This window comes from Pyrgilauda ruficollis, unplaced genomic scaffold (genome assembly GCF_017590135.1).
Source record: "Pyrgilauda ruficollis isolate IOZ18807 unplaced genomic scaffold, ASM1759013v1 scaffold148, whole genome shotgun sequence".
In the NCBI taxonomy this organism is placed as follows: domain Eukaryota; kingdom Metazoa; phylum Chordata; class Aves; order Passeriformes; family Passeridae; genus Pyrgilauda; species Pyrgilauda ruficollis.
In genome coordinates, this window is record NW_024513432.1 from 796326 (window position 1) to 816245 (window position 19920).

Sequence of the window (19920 nt, forward strand, 5' to 3'; positions counted from 1 at the left end):
CAAACAGTCTGGTTTGTGTCTAAAATGTCGCTTTATTTCCAAACACCGAGGACTCAGCCCATTTGAGTTTGCGGCTGCTTTTTCGCTCACTCCACTGAGCATGCGCGGCCATGGCAGCCATGCTGTACGGCACGGCCGCACTGCGCATGCGGCGTTACCATTGCCGCCATTCCGTACAGCGCGCCTGCCACGGGCTCAGCCGCCAGCGCGGGCAGTCCCAGGTGCCGCTGCCGCCAGCCCCGCCCGCACCGCGTGGCTGCAGCCCTGCGCATTCTCAAATCCTCACTCCCCGCTGCTGCCCGCCCCTTTTACACGGCGCCGCCGCACCGCGCCCGCGCACCCCCGCCATTACAGCCGGCGCGGGCGGCCGTGCTGCCTCACCGCGCACGCGCAGCGCCTCGCGCGCCGTTTCTCCCCTCGCCGCCCGCCGCTCGTTCCCCCTGGCGCGCATGCGCGGCGCGGCGCCCCCTGGCGGCCCGGCCTGCGGCGCCGTCCCGTCGTGCCCCGCGCTCCCCACACAAAGGACGCGCTGGGAAATGGCGGCGGCCGCGGCCTCGCAAAACGCCCCCGGGAAAATGGAGCCGCCCCCGGCGGCGGCCGCGGCGGCAGCGGCGGCTCCGCCAGCGCCCAACGGGGCGGCCGGCGCGGGGGGGCCGCCCCCTAAGAGGTAGGGGGGCCGTGAGGGGCCGCCCAGGCGGTGGGGCCGAGGGGCCGCGGGGCCGCGTGCGGCCTCCCCGCTCGTGGGCCCGGCCTGAGGGCGGCGGGACGGAGCGGGGCCGGCGAGCGGTACCGGTGAGGTCGATAGCGGTGTGCGGGGCCGCTGCTGGCGCTGCTCCCTCCGGGCCCGCCTTGGGATCCCGGGCGGGGCCGTCCCGAAGGCGCCTCCGGGGCTCCCTCGGCGCTCCGGGCCCGGTCCCGGCGGGAAGGGAGCCCTGGGACCGCCGCCATCCCCTCGGGAAAAGCTGAGTTCTGGTGGGGTTTCGGCCTCCCTGGGCGGAGCAGGCTGTGCCAGCGTGGGGGAGGTTAAGTTCGTTACTTTTTGTGCTGTCAGTAAGTTGTGAGAACTCCGTTGCCCTCATCCCGCTGCACGCTTTGGAGCCGAGTGCTCCTTTTTGGGGGTGGTTTACGCGTGAGGGGATTTAGGAGCGCAGACACCTCGAGGGTGAGGGTTTAAGGTGCTGCCCGCGAGGGATTGCACAATCTCTCGGTAAAACGTTAGAGAAATTTAAACCAGAATCAGCAGCGCTGCAGTTCCGGCTCTGTAAACGTGGGGATGAAGGGCACAGAAAGCCTCAGCTGCTTCTCACTTCCTCACGTTGATGCTTGATGAAAATTCCACACTTGGCAAAGCCGGTTTTGGTACCAAATCCACTGAGTAGAAAGGACTTCTCTCCCTCAGGGCGTTTCTGGCCTCAGTTTCAGGCGGGGTGATAAGAATCAGGTTGAACCTGGTGTGCTGTGATTCCTGCTGCAGACTCGAGCTTGGGTTTGTGTTTCCCGAGACCAGGAACAGCTTTCCAAGTGTCGCTTTAGGGGAAAAAGATCCATATTCATGTTTTTTTTCCATTGGAGAGCAGTCAGACTGTGCTTTGGGCAGTAAAATACCGACAGACACAATTTCATTGACTGCAGCTTGAGCCAGGCAGGGGCAGAGACATCCCTGATCCCAGGGACAGGGGAGGGTGTTCCCACCCTGGATTCTGTTCCCAGCACTCCTGGCAACATGGAATCAGCAGTTTGTCTGCACGAGGAGCCAGTTCATTCCTGGAAGTATAAATAAAGATATCTCTCTGCCACGATTTTGGTTTTCCTGCCCCTGTTATGTTTGGGATGCCTCCAGGGGATTTGTTTGTGTCTGCAGGTGCAGTTCTGTTTGGAATGTCCAGCTCCACGTGGCAGAGCTCTTGATTCCCCAGGGATAACACCAACGCTCCTGTGGGCACGATCTCAGTGGCCTTGGGGAAATCCAGTTTAAGAAATAACAACTAAAATCAGAGTGCAGCTTTTAACACAACTGCATTTTGTGTTATTTCATCAACCAAATGGAAATGAAGGTGGAAAAAGCATTGTCCTATTTCAAGTCTAATTTTTGAGTTTTAATTATTTCATTAATTAAGAAGCTTTTAAAAAGCTCAGTGAGAGAAAGACTGGAAAATTCCCATCCCTGTGTCTGGAGAAGCTTTGGGTGATGGAAGCAGGGAACACACTCAGATAGAAACCTTCAGAGGCCTCAACATTCTCAATTTCCTTTTTCCCTGCAGGCTGTTGGGTGTGTTCAGGGATTGAAATGGTCCTGAGGGGATGGAGCTGGGATTTCTGACCTGCAGTTTGCAGAGCTGCACAGGTCCTGGGCTGGGAAAAGCTCAGGACAGAGAGACTGTAGAAACTCCAGCTTTTTTATCTGATGTGTTCTGAATTCCTCCTCAACATGTGTTGGTGCATCTTCTCCAGCAGCACTGAGTGAGCAAGGAGATTAATTGGATTAGTGAAGGGAATTATGTAAGACTGAGGCTGAAGCTTTTTCTTCCCTTGGTTTGGTGTTTTTTCCTTTCCAGGCGGGCTGGGCTTTAAGGTCCCTTCCCACCCGAGCTGCTCTGGGGTTCAGTGATTCTGGTTTGTTCCATCTGGGGGTGCTGGCACTGCTCCATCCCCAGCAGCTCACAGGAGTTCTCTCCTTGCAGCGAAGGCGAGCGCCCGACCCCGAATGAGAAGAAGAAGGAGAAGGGGATGAAGAGGGGAGGGAACCGCTTCGAGCCCTACGCCAACCCCGCCAAGAGGTACCGAGCCTTCATCACCAACATCCCCTTCGACGTCAAGTGGCAGTCGCTGAAGGACCTGGTCAAAGAGAAAGGTAAAGTGCAGCTCAGGTGGAGAGGCTGTGTGCTCCAGCCTGTGCCTGGCTCTGTCTGTAGCTCAGCACTTGCACTTCTGGCTGCACTTGGCCACAGAGTTTGGGAAACTCTTCCGGAAGCCTTCTGGGTGTGGCACAGCCTCGTCCCTGGCAGCCTTCCAGGGATGGTTCCTGTGGAGACCTGTGCCATGCAGCTGTAGAGCCTCATCCCAGGATTAGCAGTGTTTTCCTTAGGGATCCACCCCCAGGCTTTCAGCAGATTTTAGCCTTGCAGTGCAGCAGAACTTTCTGAGGCATTTTAATGTTTTTTGGGCATTCAGGTGGTTACATCCTGCTCTGGTGTGTGGATATCCAGCTGTGTCCCCAGATTTGGAGGGGTTTGAGCTGGCTTCAAGAGCCATTCTGCCATTGGTTGCAGTTCAGTGTATTTAAGGGTGACCTGCAAAATAAGGTTGGTGCTTTGGTATGTGCTGCAGCAGAAGCAGGGCTTTGGAAATCAGGTTTGTGGTGTTCCCCCTTCCACAATTCCCTTTAATTCCCATGTGGATGGGAGCTGCCTTTGCTGGCCTGAACATCTTCATCTCTTGAGGAAGATGAAGAGATTGAGCTGAGTACTCAGGTAGTGACAAGTCTAAATTAGTGTCATTTCTTCAGGCTGGTGCCCAGCTTTCTAGTTTTCAAGTCACCTTGGAAGTGCAGTGGAGTGGCAAGAAAATCCTTGGCTTCTCCAGCCTTGAAATGTCTAAACCAAGTTCAGAGTAACAGCACGACATTTCCTGTGGGGCACTTCTGGATACAGAGCCTCAGCCAGGGTAGTGGGCAGTGGTCATTGTGCTGGAGCTGGGTAAGGACTGACAGTTCAGGTGTTTGAGGTGTGGCCTAAAGAAGGGGAAAACCAAGTTCCAGAGGGTTTAAATTGTTTGTCTTCGGCGGCAAGAGGGAACAGAGTCTGTGGAGCAGCCGTCGGGACTGGGAGCTTCCCTAGCCAGGGGCTGTTTGAGAGCCAGCAGTGTTTGTGCCATGGCAGCAGTGTCAGCCTCAAGGGCTGCTTGAGCAGGCCCTGGTTATGGATGGAGCCCTCAGTGCCCCGTGGCTGCCCCAGATCCGTTGGCGTTCCGGGTGTGGAGATGTCCAGCTCTCTGTGCTGTGTTGAATCCCGTTCCCAGTGTCTGCTGGTTTCTCTCCAGTTCCCGTGGATGGCAGAGGCCGGGCTGAGGTTGTTTCCTGCCGGGCTGTTCAGCTGCTCATTCCAGCAGATGCTCCTAGGGGAACATTGGAGCTTTTCCTTCTGGCTGCAGGGCTTGTCCTGCTAAAACTGGGATCATTCCCGGGGTTTGGCACTGCTGGTGAATCCAACCGTTTGGATTTGCCGTGGAGTTGTTCTGGCCTTCTCCCAGACTGCTGCTCTCGCGCTGTGCTCGGCCTTGCTCAGTCCTTGCCCTGAGGCAGAGCAGTTCCAAGCCCCAGGAACTCTGACCCCTTGGAATTCTTGCTTCGGAAGCGTAAGAACGCCAGGCCAAACGTCCCAGGCTCTGGGAGCAGGTGGAATTCTGTGCCCAAGGGGAAACCCTGGGTGTGTGAGGGCTCTGCAGGGCTGGGCTGTAGCAGCAGGAGCTCAGCTCGGGGAGGTGCCGCTGTTCCTGCAGCCTGGGAGTGGCCAGGCTGCTCCAGGTGCCTCCTCTCTCTCTCTCCATGCTCGGGCATCCCAGTGGATTGGTTGGAGAAACTCAATTACAGGTATGCAGTGGGAATGTTGGTAATGGAATGAAGAGATGTTCTTGTTTGGAACTCCCTCGTTTTGCTGGCAGACACAAGGTGTTACCTTCCTGCAGAGTCCCCAGGATTTGGTCACAGTGTGGAGTTCTGGGGAGTCAGGGGGTGAGGGATGGGGAGGGAATGTGCTGTTCTGCCCCTTAGCCTCTTCCCCCTTCCATTGGCTGAAGTCTCTGATGAGTTGCTTTTGGGCTTTCATCATCTTTCCAAGGAATCTCAGCCCTTCCCTGGCTGCAGGGAGCTTTTCACTCCCTCTGCTGCCTGAGCTCTTCAAGAGCCTAAATCACCGCTTTGTCTGGGTGTTCTCTTGCAAAAGGGAAGTTTCCTTTCCCCGTCTGGGACAGAATTGCTGACTGCTGTCTCTGCTTTGGGAAGGTTTTCCTTCTCCCTTCTTAGCCAAAGCTTTGCATGTGTAAACCTTGCTCCTCTTCTCTCCCTTTTGACTTTTCAGGGGATGCCTGTCCCAAGCTTTTACCTGTAAATGAGGGAGGAGCTGTGGCTAGCTCTGCTTTACCTCGCATTGGGAGTGTGAAGCTTTTTGATCCTCTTGGATCACTTCTTCTTCAAAAGATGAGGAGACATTCAGCCAGTTTGGGGTTTTCCTTCCATGTTTATTATTTATTTTGGCCCTGGAGGCCAAGGAATAGCTGCTACAAAGCATTTCCCCTGTCCCAGTTCTGTGCTTGCTCCCACTTCCCTCTCTGCACCTTTCACACCTCTCAGAGCTCTTTGGCTTGTCAGAAACTGTTAAAATCAAATTGCCCAACCTAAAGTTCTTATTTCTGTCTTGAGTTTGTTCTGGGGAGTTCCCAGATGTGTCTTCAGGGCCTCAGATCACCCTGGGAATCCTGATCTGAGCTTCCTGGACAGGCCCTGCAGAGTATTGGAATTCTGCTGGAGCAGCCCAGCATGAACATCGGCACTTTCTGTACTGATAAACTTTGGGAAGTGATACAAAGTTTAAAAGAGGATTAAAAATAGTGCCTGTGATAAATAGCACTGAAGCTTCCTTCAGTTTGCATTTCTGGTTATTGCAGTAAATTCTGCTCCAGTCTCTTGGTTTGAGAAAAGCTCCATTTCCCAACTTTAGGTGTGAGGTTTAAATAAATCCATAAATCAGTCTCCTCTGCATTAAGTCTTAAAGACACCATGGGGAACATGTTCCTTAATTGAACCTGCAGTGACTTGGAGCCAATCTTTTTTGGAAGTTTCCTCCCTTGGGAAGCTCCTGAAGTAACAGTTTTTGTGCTTGGATGAAATTTCTCCACTTGTAGCTATGGGATGTTCCCTGTCAGAATCCAGCTGTTCTCTGGCAGGAGGGAATCCTGCCAGGGTCACTGGGCATTTATCCTGGTCTAGCACATGGATATCTGCTCTTTGTACTTTTCCAAGGCATCCTGTGGTTTGGAATATAGAAAAACACCCCAAAACTCCAAATAAAATGTGACCCAGCCTAGCTTCTTAAAAAAGGTTTCCTTTCTCCTGGCAGAGGGGTTGGGCTGGCTCCTCTCACATTTTAAGGTGAAATTAATGCATTTTCGTGGCAGTGGTTGTGGGCTCTGTCTTGGCTCAGAGCTGTTGCACTCTGTGTGTCATTCCCCCCTCCTGCTGTTCTGAAATTGGGCTCTTCAGGAAGTTCAGGTGTCCTTTAAAGCAAAGCAGCTACTTCAGGCTGGATATTTGGATTTTTATGTAAGGCTTCAACAGGAAGCTCTGAGCAAAATTGTCACCGACTCAACTTTCCAAGAGATTCCTGGAGATCTTGTGGTTCAGAGTCAGGGATTGGTTACAAGAGCAGATGTTCAGTTGCACTGGATATCCTCAAGCTTGGCAAACTCCTTAGGGAGCTGTTTGTGAGGAGCTGTAGGTGAAGTGGCTGGGAGAGGAGAGCCCTCGGTGCGGGGAGTGCCAGACCTGGGAGCTGTGGCTCGCAGAGGTTTTGGAGTGGAGCTCACCTGGGAAGAACTGGTGACTCCTGCCCCAGGTGTGGTTGGACTCTGGCTGCTGCTCTTGAGCTGGATGGCATCAGAACCTCGTGGCAGTGCTGAGCCCCCAGGACTCCTTGGGAGCTCAGGGGGATTAGAGACTGGAATTCCTTCTCAGGCTTGACACCAATGTGGGTCGAGCTGCTGGAGCTGTGGGTGGTAGTGGACACTCAGTGGAGTCCCTTTCAGAGGGACCTGTCAGCCTTTTCCAGCCTCAGACCTTGTCCTCCCAAAAGCAGGAGTGGATCAGAGCTGTTCATCCTGTTCTCTGGCTGGAATGCTCTTACTGCTAAGTTATTGTTTAAAATAAGAAATGGAGATTACAAATCAGTGGTTTCGTTAAGCATTCCTCTTTTTTTCCAGCTTCAAGAGAGCCCTTCCAGGCTGTCAGTTTTCCACAGTGTCCTGTAAATTGCTGGGCCTGGTGGAGGTCAGGCTGAGCACCTCCCTCTGTCCCTGGCAGAGTCTTGTAAAAACCCAGTTCCTTGCTCCAGTTAAACTATTCATCACTCAACTGGCTCGTGGTTTCCCACAAATAAAACGTTCCACTGTCCAGCTAATGCAGCTTGGAGTCCTCCTGGTTTAAATTTAAACCCTAGGACTTGTAAAATCAGAAAGGAAAAATAAATTTTAAAATGTTTATTCCATTCTTCTGTATGCCAGTCCCTTCAAAGGCAGCAGCCATTTGGGTAGTTGCATTCTGGAGCTCCCTGCCAGGGTTATTTGGTCCTAGAGAGGCAATCCCAATCCTGTGAGGAAAGGGGCAGGTGGAGTTTTCCATGAACTTCTGCCTTTTATTCTTGAGAGCAAATATGGCAGATTTTAAAGCTAAAATAGAATTTATTGTGGCTTTAAAAAAACCTGTTAAATAGCAGGCAAGCAGTGATATCTTGATCTCTTGGTTCAGTGTGACTCCTTTTTTTGTTTTTAAACCCTGACAAAAACAAGTCACTTGAAATTCTGGATGATGGAGCCAGGTCTGCATCCTGTGGAAAGTGAAGGAAACTTGTTCCTGCAGCCTTTCCCATGGGTTTGGATTGCCTCAGGTAACGAGCGGGCACTAAAGATCCAGGGAACTGTGGAAATTTGTCTTTTGAGGTGGAGGAAAACCAAGAACATATTGAAGTGCTTGAAACCTTTACTGCATACCTGTAATTGTCCAGTTTTGAGGTCTAGAGAACATGGAGTGTTTCTGGGCTTTCTTATAAGGCAGAGGCTCCATACACGGTTGTTGATTGTTCTAAATTCCCATTGTTTTCTTGGCTTTTCTCCCTTGGTATCTGTGTCGTCTGGAATCTGATTTGTAGTTGGTGAGGTAACATACGTGGAGCTCTTAATGGACGCTGAAGGAAAGTCAAGGGTAAGTGTTTGAGAGTTTCTTTGTGGATTTTCTACCTGAAATGTTTCTGTGTGCTGGACAGGAGGCCAGGGAGGCTCAGAGTGTGGATGTGCAGCGGCTCTAGGTCAGGAGTGCTGTGGGATGGGAGGAGGTGGGGTGGGCTCTGCAGTTCAGGCAGGAGCTGTTCCCTGCGTGCCGTTGGCGTTGGCCGTGTGACCCTGGAGCCCAGCAGGCAGGACAGGGCTCTGGAATATTCCTGTGCTTTGGAAAAGTCACTCGAGTGGTTGGCTGAGTTTGGAAGGGCCAGGGTGCAACAGCAGGTGCTGCAAACTCCACTTCCTGGGCCAGTAGAGAGAGGTAAATTCCTAAATGTAAACGTTCAGTGCCTTCATGGGCCTTGAGTCCAGCATCAGGGAAGACAATAGGAGCACTCCTAAGTGTCCTGAAGGATATGGATTTAGGGTGAGAGTGTGGAGGGTTTTGCTGTATGCCAGGGAAGAGCAGGTCACAGGAAGCGTGTGGTATTTCGTGGAGAGTCGGGATTTAGTGTTTGTTACAACCTCAGAGACCCCAGGTTAATCCTGTTAAGGCATAAGAAATTATGGAATTCCACTATTGGAGGCTTGCCTGTGTAAGGTTACATTTATTTTCACTGGTAGGGCTTAACTGATGTGATTTGGCTTTAATAATAAAATAGTTTTGTGTGATTTGGGCTTTCACTGACTTTATTTCTTCTCTCTTCCCTCCTCCCTGTGACTGCCCTGGGAAATCGCCTCGCCAGGGATGCGCGTAAGTTCACTCTGAATTTTTACCAGAAATCCAAGGAAACTTCTTCAAACAAAACATCCTGAGCTGTGTCGTGTCCCCACAGGGTGGTTGAGTTCAAGATGGAGGAGAGCATGAAGAAGGCTGCTGAAGTTCTGAACAAGCACAGTCTTGGTGGGAGACCCCTGAAAGTGAAAGAAGTAAGGAGGGGATCTGTTCTGGCAGGGGTGGAGGGGGAAAGGGGAGTTCTTGTTAAGGGATTGGGGCTGACTCAGAGGATAATGGACAGAAAGCAGGACTTAAATAGGATAAAAACCCCCAGTCAGCCTTTTTCTAATCATTTTAACCACTGCTGAACTTGTGATTATCAAGACTGAATTTGCTGTGAGGACAAAGCCAGAGTTTGGCTTTAATTGCAGTTCCTTTGTTAATGATTGGACACAGAAACCTCCCTGTTTGTTCTTTACAAACTTCCCTTTGAATTCTGGCATCAGAATGGATGGATTCCACCAACAATTCCATAGAATCAGCTCTTTCCTGGAATACCTCAAAGATGTGTTTCCATTTTAGTGGCTTTACTACTGACAGCCAGTCCTGGGAGTTCATTCCAAACCCTCTCCAGTGGCACTGGGGGTTTATCAGGGTTTGGAACAGATGTAACAGAGGTTTGTTGTTGTTATTAATGATGGATAAACACCTTGGGAACCAGGGAAATGCCTGGGGAGGAGTAACTCCAGTAATAAAGGTACCAATAATAAAAGTATCAATTTAAATGATAAAAGGGTGCTGGTGTTGGCTAAAATTAAATAAATTGACTGCCAAGGAGAGGGAGGCAGTTGGCTGGGAATGCTTAGGGAGCAGGTACCCTGGGATAAAGGGGAACTCCTGTCTGTGCCTGCTGGAGCCCTGGCACTGACCATGGTGCACGGGGGATCTGATCTGAGTGTGTGTGTGTGTGTCCCAGGACCCCGACGGGGAGCACGCCAGGAGGGCCATGCAGAAGGTGATGGCAGCAGGAGGGATGGGCATCGGGCCTGGCCCTGGTGGCCCTGGCATGATCAACATCCCCCCCAGCATCCTGAACAACCCCAACATCCCCAACGAGATCATCCACGCCCTGCAGGCCGGCCGCCTCGGCAGCACCGTCTTCGTGGCCAACGTGAGTGCTGGGCACCCCCTGCTGCAGATCCAGCAGTGGGGGCCTCTCAGCTGGGCAAATCTGAGGGAGGAAAAGCCTTGGCAATTCCAGGAAAAGTTCCTCTGTGTCCTGTTGATTCTCTGTGCAAAGGAGGTTCTCAGTTAAGGTGTGCTCAGTGTCTGTTAATTGGGATTTTTGAACAAACCTCTGTGCTTGGATTGAATTTTATCTCAGCTCTCTGACAACTTCAGTGCCAATACCAGAAGGACAGGAGCCCACTAAAGCTGTTTTCTCATGGAAATCTCTCTTGCATTCCCAACAATGCCCTGTTTTCCAGCTGGACTACAAGGTGGGCTGGAAGAAGCTGAAGGAGGTGTTCAGCATGGCTGGGGTGGTGGTGCGGGCCGACATCCTGGAGGACAAGGACGGCAAGAGCCGCGGCATCGGCACTGTCACCTTCGAGCAGGCCATCGAGGCCGTGCAGGCCATCTGTATCCTTGGCAGCAGGCTGGCAGTGGGGCACAGAACCCAGGAAACGCAGCAGGGCACAGGGGGAATTGTATCCCTAAGGAGGATGTTGGCGTGGCAGGGAAGGTCAGGTTGTAGTGGGTGGGAAATGGGAGGAAAAGGGAAACGGAGACAAAATTCTGTCTTGAAGGAATTGTTGCAGTTTGCTCAGGATCTTTAGCAAAGGAAGTTCTCTTTCCTACATGGATAAATGTACTTCTGTCCCAGATGAGTTTCTGTCTCTAGGTTGTAATTAGTATTAAAGTGCAGTTATCTGAAAAGATTTATCTGGAGAGGGAAAAGGTCCCTGTGCCAAGGCACACAGAGCTGCTGTGTTCCTGTTCCCTTTCACTGGCAAGCAATGATTTGCCCCCTAGAAACCAAACAGCAATAAAATTCCAGGTATTGCTCTCTAGCTCCTGGTTATGGTGTTGTATGGACAGGAAGAAAATACCCCCTATTTCCTTTCCCAGAGTTTCTGTTTGAGTGTAAATTCCCTTCTGCACTGCAGCTGTGCCAAGGCACACAGAGCTGCTGTGTTCCTGTTCCCTTTCACTGGCAAGCAATGATTTGCCCCCTAGAAACCAAACAGCAATAAAATTCCAGGTATTGCTCTCTAGCTCCTGGTTATGGTATTGTATGGATAGGAAGAAAATACCCCCTTTCCCAGAGTTTCTGTTTGAGTGTTAATTCCCTTCTGCACTGCACCCACTGAACCTTGTGTGAGCCAGACTTGGGCAGAGGATTTGCTGGTATGGCACACTTCAGAATGTGATGTTGCTGTGGAACTTTCCCTGTTTTCTCCTGTTTTCAGTGGATGAAGTGACTGAGGAAACATTTAAACACTTGGGCTGACTTAAGAGTTATGTTTTGTATCTCTTTGTGAACTTAATCCTACCCAGAAATGTGTTGTTACAGTTTTTTTTTTTAAGTTCAAAAAGCCTTTTTTTTCCGAATGTTCAGTATATTTGGATTTCAAGGCTTTTTAGTTTTGGAGAAGACAGAAGGATTTGTGATAATCTGTGAATGGTAACTGAGGAGATGGGATTTTCTGAGGGGGTTTTTGTGCTCCCTGGCAGAGCCCTCAGTGCTGGAACAATGATCCTTAACGACCCCCAGCCATGTTCAATGGGCAGCTGCTCTTTGACAGACCCATGCACGTCAAAATGGTGAGGACACCCCCATTCCCACTGACCTGGCAGTGCACTCCTGCTCTGAGGGGAATCTGTGCTTTCAAGGGTGGATCAAAATCCAGAGGGGGAAATGTGTGATTTGCCTGTTGCCTGCTGAATTGATGCAATCAGGGAAGGTTAATTCAGATTATTTTGCTAAAAGACAAATCAAGACTACAGTCAAGACTGCTTTAACTTGAAATTTCTGTATTTTAATTCAAAGTTTTAAGAATCAGGAAATAATTTCCTGCTTTCTTTGCCAGCTTTAACGTGTTGAATTCCTTTTAGGATGAACGAGCCTTCCCCAAAGGAGATTTCTTCCCCCCAGAGCGACCCCAGCAACTCCCTCGTAAGTGTCCCTGCTTGATTCAGCATCTTCTGCTTTTTATTTGCCTGGTCAGCACCTGGGAACCAGTCCCAGCCCCAGTAAAACTCTGGTTCAGACTGGAAAACTGGGATCCAAATTCCTGAATAATTTCAGAAAGGGGAATAGTGAAGAAGAGCTGCTCAGTGATTTTTTGGATACTTCTTTCAGCTCATGGCCAGAAGCTTGTCTTAAAACATTCACCTTCTCAAGGCTTCCAGAGCTCTCCATTGCAATTCCAAGATCCCAGTGCCTTCCATTAAGAGTGGGATTTAATGGAAACACAGTGAATCATCCTTCTGTGGGATGGTGCTCTGGGAATGGAATGTTTTCCCTTAAATTGGAAGGGCTGAATTCAGGACCTGGGAGCCTTCCAGGCCTTCACATTTCCAAAGGAGATCTTATCAATGTGTTAAATATGGAAAGAAGAGGGGACCAGGCTCTTCTTGGAGGTGCAGGATGCAGAAAGCACCGACCAAAACCCAGGAGATGAAAATTCAGAATAATTGGCTGCCCCAAGCTGCTCCTTCCAACTTGGAATTTGAATGAACTAAAAGATCAAGTCTAAACCAGCAGTGGAAATCCACAGGCTCCACGTGGATGTGAGGAAACATTCCTGGGAGGGTGACTGGGTTGCTCAGAGCTCCTGAGGAGTCTCCATCCCTGGGAATCCCCCAAAGCTGTGGATGTGACCTGGGCTGAGCTGAGGCCCTCAAAACCTCGGCCATGCTGGGATGAGCTACTGCAATACTGAAGAGAAGAGTTGGGACTGAAGAGCTGGAGGCTGAATTTGCTCAAATGCTGCTAAATTGGGGCTGTTGATGGAATTTGAATTGTCCTGAGCTGTGGAAGGGCTTTAAGGTCCCTTCCAACCCAAACCAGTCTGGGATTCTGGCATTCTCTGAATTCAGATGCTGTTTTCTTCCTGGGAACCAGACCTGTTGTGTGCTGCTAAATTGTCCATTATTAATGAGCATTAATTAGTCCCTCCCTCCCTAGTTGAGCTCTCAGTGCCTGTCAAGGCCTTCCTCAGCAGCAGTGTCACTGTAAGGATGTTCCTCTCTTCAGGACAAAGCCATTGGGTTCCAATTCCATGACCTTGGTGTAAAACTCCCTAAATCCCTCTGGAAGCCTGGATTTTGGCCTTTACTGGGGCGGGGAAGGGGGACCTTGTGCTGTTTTAAAACAAGATTCAACACTCCTGTGTTCAGTGCTGAGCTGGAAACGAGGGAATCCTGCAGGCAGAGGATGCCATGAGCTGGTGTTTGTGCCAAGCACTAGAACTTTCTTCCTGCTTCAGGAAAAAAAGGGCTTTTTCTTCTTTCTTTGGGCTGGGGAATCCTGCAGGCAGCTTGAGCTCTGCCTGGGAGTGCAGTGTGGTGTTTGCTCAGAGAGAGGCTGGCTGTGTGCTCGCAATTCCATCGGTGGCTGTCATTGATCCATGGCTGCTTCAGTTCTCCCCTGCAAGGGGCCAACCCTGGCAGGGCTGGAGGTGAGAACTGTGCACAGGTTTAGGGGATCTTCTCCCAAATTGCCCACTCCACCCTCCTCAGCTGAGGACTTTGCCCAAATGAAGCAGTGTTCTAGCCAGTTATTTTTCAGGAGTCAGCTCCAAACCAAGTTTTCTCAGCAGTAAGATGGAAATTTAAACATAAAACCAAATAATTGGAGATAGTTTTTAGCCTATTTCAAGACACATCTACTCTTGATTTATTCCACACTTCCCTGCTTTCAGTACACACCCCACAGGGGGGACACAGCAAGCTTTTTTTGGAGAATGAAAGTCAATTACTTAAGAAATAAAACTTGCTGTTTTGTCAAACTATGGAAAGAAGGCTTTTTTGATATCTGAATATTTTCTTCAGATGGTCTTGGTGGTATTGGCATGGGATTAGGACCTGGAGGTCAACCTATTGATGCAAATCATTTAAACAAAGGCATGGGAATGGGCAACATGAGACCTGGAGGTAAGAAGATTACTCCTATGCTTTTGTTTCATGAGAGCTTTAAGCTGTGTAGAAGGTAGATAGCTTTGTTTGCCTCCCCAAAAAGTTGGTAGTTTCTTAGGAATGTTAAAGCCAAATGAGTTTTTTTGTTCAGCTTGATAATGGAAACTTGAATTTAACCAACTGCTCCATTTTTTTTATTTTTTTTTCACTGTGGTCAAGACACAGCTCTCTCATTTTCTGACTCTTGAGCATGAGCAGCAGACACTGCAAAGATCCATGAAACTCCAAACCATCTCTCACTTTTAACACCTCTAGTGGGCTTGCAAATCTTTGGTGAGGATCTGTTGAAATAGCACAAGTTTCAAAGAGCCACCTAAAAAGTAGCACACACTCAGCTTTCCATGTCGAAATGCCAGTGGGTTTTTCCCCTTTGCTGCTTGATTTTCTGAGCAGGAATGTTGAAATCTCAGACTTATCCCATGTAAGCTCTTCAGCCCAAGCCATGGATGTGTTGTGTGGTTTGAGTTCTGCAGCCTTTGGCTGGAATTTCTTGGATGACACCTGCTATATAAAGCTTTCTCTTTTATTTTGAGGAATGGGAATGGAAGGCATGGGCTTTGGAATGAATAAAATGGGAGGTAAGCTGTGGTTCTTGATCTGTTCCTGGCTTGGCCTTTGTGGAAGTCCTGCAGACTGAGCTGTGTGCATGTGGCAGGAATTTGTGTGCTGGGGAATCACCACCAATTTAGCAAGAATTTGGTCATTTTTGGGTATTCAGACTGCTGCAGGTGTGTGGGGAGGGTGGGTACATCCCATAAAACATGACCTGTGCTTCCTTAGCTCAGGAGATCTGGAAGTGTCATCCCTGGGGGTTGGAGCTGGATCCTCAATATCCCAACCCAAACCACTCTGTGATTCCATGGTTTTCATAAAGCTGTGCCCAAATCCTGACCCCTTTTTGGGAACTGGTGGTAGGGAGCTGTCTCGTGCCTGTGGGAATGTTGTGTGGCAGCAGCTGCTGGCTGTGCAGCGTGGAGCTGCGATGCTCTGCTAAAGAATCCCTGGCAAATGTGTTTTTTAGGAATGGAAGGTCCCTTCGGTGGCATGGAAAACATCGGCCGCTTCCCAGCCGGGATGAACATGGGCAGGATGAGCGGTAGGCTCTGGGTTCTTGTGTGTCCTGCTGCCTTCCCTGGGAGGGATCCCTCTTGCCAGGAGCCTCTTCTCACTTTTATGGGAATAATTTGGGGTTTTTCCAGCTGTGTCCTCAAGGCCCTTGTGGTTCCTGAGCTGCACAAACCCAGTGATTTATTGATGGTAACTTGCAGGGTTTATTCAGAAAGATTCTGGCTCTGTCCAGTGCCCAGAGCCTCCCATGTGTTTGGGGAAAATCCTGCTTTTCCTTGGAGCTTTGGGCTCCTGAAGCCATGACGAAATGATCAGGAGAAAATCACAAAAACCCTCCTGTGCTGTGAATCTTCGAGATGATTCCTGTGGTAAAATGTTCTCTCAGGGACCATAAAACCCTCTGCAAACTTCTCCTCTTCCTCTTTGCAGAGATGGATCGTGCCATGGGAGGGGGATTTGAGAGGGAGTTTGGAAGAAATGAGATGGGAATGTCCCGGAGTTTTGGAGAGACCCTGGAGAGGGGAATAGGTGAGTGCAGTATATGAAATCCATTTCCTGCCTGCTTTTCATCCCTGAACTGCTCACAAAAATTATGGGGGTGTTAGAGACAAAAATAAGCAGGTTTTAGATTTGCTGCAGGAATTTGCTGTCTGGCTTTCAGATGCTGCTGGGAAGTTGTTAATTTTTGTCAGTGAAAACAAAATCCTGCTTTTCCTGCTGCCTGTGTCACATTTAACTTCCAGGCATGTCCCCTGGAAATACTGGGCAATCTCAGTAATGAAACTGCAGAGTTTCTGGAGCAAAGCTGAACCCAAACATCTCTGAGCAGGCAGAGCTCCTCCATCAACTTCCAGATTTAATTTGGTTTAATGACCAAATCCCAACATATCAGAATCAAGGGAACTGTTCCCTGTGTCCTGTCCCTCCATCCCTTGTCCCCAGTCCCTCTCCAGCCTCCTGGAGCTCTGAGCTCTTCTGGAGCCTTCTCCTCTCCAGGTGAGCACCCCCAGCTCTCCCAGAGCCCCAGAGGGTCTCCAGCTCTGGGAGCAGCTCTGGGGTCTCCTCTGGACTCTCTCCAGCAGCTCCACATCCTTATTTTGGGGTCCCAGGGCTGGGACAGCTCTGCAGGGGGGTCTGGCAGAGCATCTGAGTTTGCCTCACCCTGCAGGCGCAGAGCCCTGGCCTGGGGGAGCTCTGGGTGATGAAATTCATCCCGGCAGAGCAAATCCTGCCTCCCCGCCCAGCTGCTGATGCTGTCCGTGCTGTGTTGCAGGTGGTGGCAACGCCAGCATTCCCGGCATCGAGAGGATGGCCCCTGGCATCGAGCGGATGGGCTCGGGCATCGAGCGGATCCCGGCGGGCATGGGGCACGGGATGGAGCGGGTGGGCTCGGAGATAGACAGGATGGGGCTGGTGCTGGACCGCATGGGCTCCAACGTGGAGCGCATGGGCTCGGGCATGGAGCGCATGGCCCCGCTGGGCATCGACCACCTGGCCCCCAACCTGGAGCGCATGGGGCCGGGCATCGAGCGCATGGGGCCGGGCATCGAGCGCATGGGCTCCGGCATCGGCTTCGGCATCGAGCGCATGGGCGCCGCCATCGAGCGCGTGGGCGGCGCCATGGACAGGATGGGCTCGGGCGTGGAGCGCATGGGGGCGGGCATGGATAGGATGGGCATCGGCCTGGAGCGCATGGTGCCCGCCGGCATTGGCGCGGGCATGGGGCAGGTGATAGAGAGGATGCCCGCGGGGCTGGAGCGCATCGGGGGCCCGCCCATGGACAGGATCGGGATAGAGAGGATGGGAGCCGCCCCCATGGACAGGATGGGCCTGGAGCGCATCGGGGCCACCAACATGGAGAGGATGGGGCCGCCCATGGGGCAGGGCATGGGGGCGGGCATGGAGCGCATGGGGCTGGCCATGGGCAGCAACTTCGAGCGGCCCATGGACATGGAGCGGGGCAACTTCGCAGGGAATTTTGCAGGGTCCCTGGGAGGAGCCGGAGGCCCTGCGCCCGGCGTGGCCCGGAAAGCCTGTCAGATATTTGTGAGAAATGTGAGTGCCCCTTTTTCCTTCTCCTTTTCGTGCTGCCCCTTCTCCCACTCCTGCCCTTTCCCACCCGTGGCATTCATTGTCACTGATATGTTATCTCATCCATGCTCTGTTTCCAGTCACAATATCTAATACTGGGTGCTGCCACTCTTTGGGGACAGTTGGAGCCATTTCCTTACCAGGAGAAGAGCTCCTGGCTGACCATGATCCATGGTTTTATGGCAGTGGCTGTCCTGGGATGTGTTCTGTTTTTGGGGAGCAGGGGTTGCCTGCACGTCATTCAGCAGAGCCTCAGTAATGCTTTATTTCTCTCTTCCCACAGCTGCCTTTTGATTTTACATGGAAAATGCTGAAAGATAAATTCAATGAATGTGGTGAGTTGCTTTTCTCACTCTGAGGAATTAATATGAATAACCTCCCAGAGCTCTGAGTGCCAAAGCCAGGGTGGGGAGCAGTCCTTGGGGTGAAGAATTGGGATTGGATAGAGAGTGGATGGAGGGAGCCAAAGCCGTGATGGGGAGCAGTCCTTAGGGTGAAGAGCAGGGACTGGATGGAGGGTGCCATGGAGCCATTTCCTTACCAGGAGAAGAGCTCCTGGCTGACCATGATCCATGGTTTTATGGCAGTGGCTGTCCTGGGATGTGTTCTGTTTTTGGGGAGCAGGGGTTGCCTGCACGTCATTCAGCAGAGCCTCAGTAATGCTTTATTTCTCTCTTCCCACAGCTGCCTTTTGATTTTACATGGAAAATGCTGAAAGATAAATTCAATGAATGTGGTGAGTTGCTTTTCTCACTCTGAGGAATTAATATGAATAACCTCCCAGAGCTCTGAGTGCCAAAGCCAGGGTGGGGAGCAGTCCTTGGGGTGAAGAATTGGGATTGGATAGAGAGGGGATGGAGGGAGCCAAAGCCGTGATGGGGAGCAGTCCTTAGGGTGAAGAGCAGGGACTGGATGGAGGGAGCCAAAACCAGGGTGAGGAACAATCCTTGGGGTGGGGAATTGGGACTGCATGGAGAGAGCCAAAGCAAAGGTGAGGAGCAGTCCTTGGGGTGGAGAATGGGGACTGGATAGAGAGTGCCAAAGCCAGGATGGGGAACAATCCTTGGGGTTGGGAATGGGGATTGGATGGAGAGAGCCAAAGCCAGGATGGGGATCAGTCCTTGGGACTGGCTGACCATGATCCATGGTTTTATGGCAGTGGCTGTCCTGGGATGTGTTCTGTTTTTGGGGAGCAGGGGTTGCCTGCACGTCATTCAGCAGAGCCTCAGTAATGCTTTATTTCTCTCTTCCCACAGCTGCCTTTTGATTTTACATGGAAAATGCTGAAAGATAAATTCAATGAATGTGGTGAGTTGCTTTTCTCACTCTGAGGAATTAATATGAATAACCTCCCAGAGCTCTGAGTGCCAAAGCCAGGGTGGGGAGCAGTCCTTGGGGTGAAGAATTGAGATTGGATAGAGAGTGGATGGAGGGAGCCAAAGCCGTGATGGGGAGCAGTCCTTAGGGTGAAGAGCAGGGACTGGATGGAGGGTGCCAAAACCAGGGTGAGGAACAATCCTTGGGATGGGGAATTGGGACTTCCTGGAGAGAGCCAAAGCAAAGGTGAGGAGCAGTCCTTGGGGTGGAGAATGGGGACTGCATGGAGAGTGCCAAAGCCAGGATGGGGATCAGTCCTTGGGATGGGGAATTGGGTCTGCCTGGAGAGAGCCAAAGCAAAGGTGAGGAGCAGTCCTTGGGGTGGAGAATGGGGACTGCATGGAGAGTGCCAAAGCCAGGGTGGGGAGCAGTCCTTGGGATGGAGAGTGCCAAAGCCAGGGTGGGGAGCAGTCCTTGGGATGGAGAGTGCCAAAGCCAGGGTGGGGAGCAGTCCTTGGGATGGAGAGTGCCAAAGCCAGGGTGGGGAGCAGTCCTTGGGATGGAGAGTGCCAAAGCCAGGATGGGGATCAGTCCTTGGGATGGGGAATTGGGTCTGCCTGGAGAGAGCCAAAGCAAAGGTGAGGAGCAGTCCTTGGGGTGGAGAATGGGGATTGGATGGAGAGTGCCAGAGCCAGGGTGGGCATCAGTCCTTGGGGTGGAGAGTGCCAGATCCAGGGCAGGGAGCAGTCTTTGGGATGGAGAGTGCCAAAGCCAGGGTGGGGATCAGTCTTCGGGATGGAGAGTGCCAAAGCCAGGGCGGGGAGCAGTCCTTGGGGTGGAGAGTGCCAAAGCCAGGGTGGGATCAGTCTTTGGGATGGAGAGTGCCAGAGCCAGGGCGGGGAGCAGTCCCTGGGGTGGGAGCGGGGCCTGGGCCGTGCCTGACGCTGCCGTCCCGCAGGCCACGTGCTCTACGCCGACATCAAGATGGAGAACGGCAAGTCCAAGGGCTGCGGCGTGGTGCGGTTCGAGTCGCCGGAGGTGGCGGAGCGCGCGTGCCGCATGATGAACGGGCTGCAGCTGCGCGGCCGCGAGATCGACGTGCGGATCGACCGCAACGCCTAGGCACCGCTGCACCGCTGCGGCTGCACCGCTGCGGCTGCACGGCTGCGGCTGCACCGCTGCGGCTGCACGGCTGCGGCTGCACCGCTGCGGCTGCACGGCTGCCTGCACCGCTGCGGCTGCACCGCTGCCCGCGCCGCCTCCCACTGGATGTAAAGCTGTTCAGCCCGACCCGGTTGCTTTCTGGAGTCATTTTAAGTCCTTTTTTTAACCGAGGGAGCCCCGTTTTACTGGTTTTTTGCATTGGAACTGCCATGTGCACAATCTTTTTTTGTAGTTGTGGCATTTCGTTGACCTGACAGATGTAAACAGTCTGACTTTGATAATAAATGCCAGTTCAGTATTTCCGTCGCAGCATCCTTTACTCTGCTTAAAATCCCTGCCAGCTCAGCTCTTCAAACTCCAGTTTGTCAAAAAAAATC

At 51.8% G+C, this 19920-nt stretch overlaps 1 protein-coding gene across 4 annotated transcripts; it reads left to right on the forward strand.

Moving 5' to 3' along the window:
* The first annotated feature begins 486 nt into the window (after nt 1–486).
* Nucleotides 487–19841, forward strand: HNRNPM (heterogeneous nuclear ribonucleoprotein M). 4 transcript variants are annotated; one of them, XM_041460716.1, is made up of 16 exons: nt 487–667; nt 2682–2851; nt 7917–7969; nt 8730–8737; nt 8820–8913; nt 9678–9872; nt 10189–10342; nt 11478–11527; nt 11819–11879; nt 13760–13861; nt 14437–14481; nt 14925–14999; nt 15401–15499; nt 16245–17026; nt 17346–17397; nt 19338–19841. In XM_041460716.1, exons 1-16 carry the CDS (start codon nt 537–539, stop codon nt 19499–19501), a joined length of 2235 nt encoding a protein of 744 aa, XP_041316650.1. In that variant the 5' UTR covers nt 487–536; the 3' UTR covers nt 19502–19841. The 4 variants fall into 4 exon arrangements, with proteins under 4 accessions (XP_041316650.1, XP_041316651.1, XP_041316652.1 ...); XM_041460717.1 differs by having other exon boundaries at nt 13763–13861; XM_041460718.1 differs by lacking the exon at nt 13760–13861 and having other exon boundaries at nt 488–667.
* Nucleotides 19842–19920: the final 79 nt, after the last annotated feature.

Coding starts and splice junctions, on each gene's coding strand:
- HNRNPM (XM_041460716.1), top strand. CDS start 537: ATGGCGGCGGCCGCGGCCTCGCAAAACGCCCCCGGGAAAATGGAGCCG. Junction 13,862..14,436: donor GGGCAACATGAGACCTGGAG/GTAAGAAGATTA, acceptor TTTTATTTTGAG/GAATGGGAATGGAAGGCATG. Junction 17,027..17,345: donor GTCAGATATTTGTGAGAAAT/GTGAGTGCCCCT, acceptor CTCTTCCCACAG/CTGCCTTTTGATTTTACATG.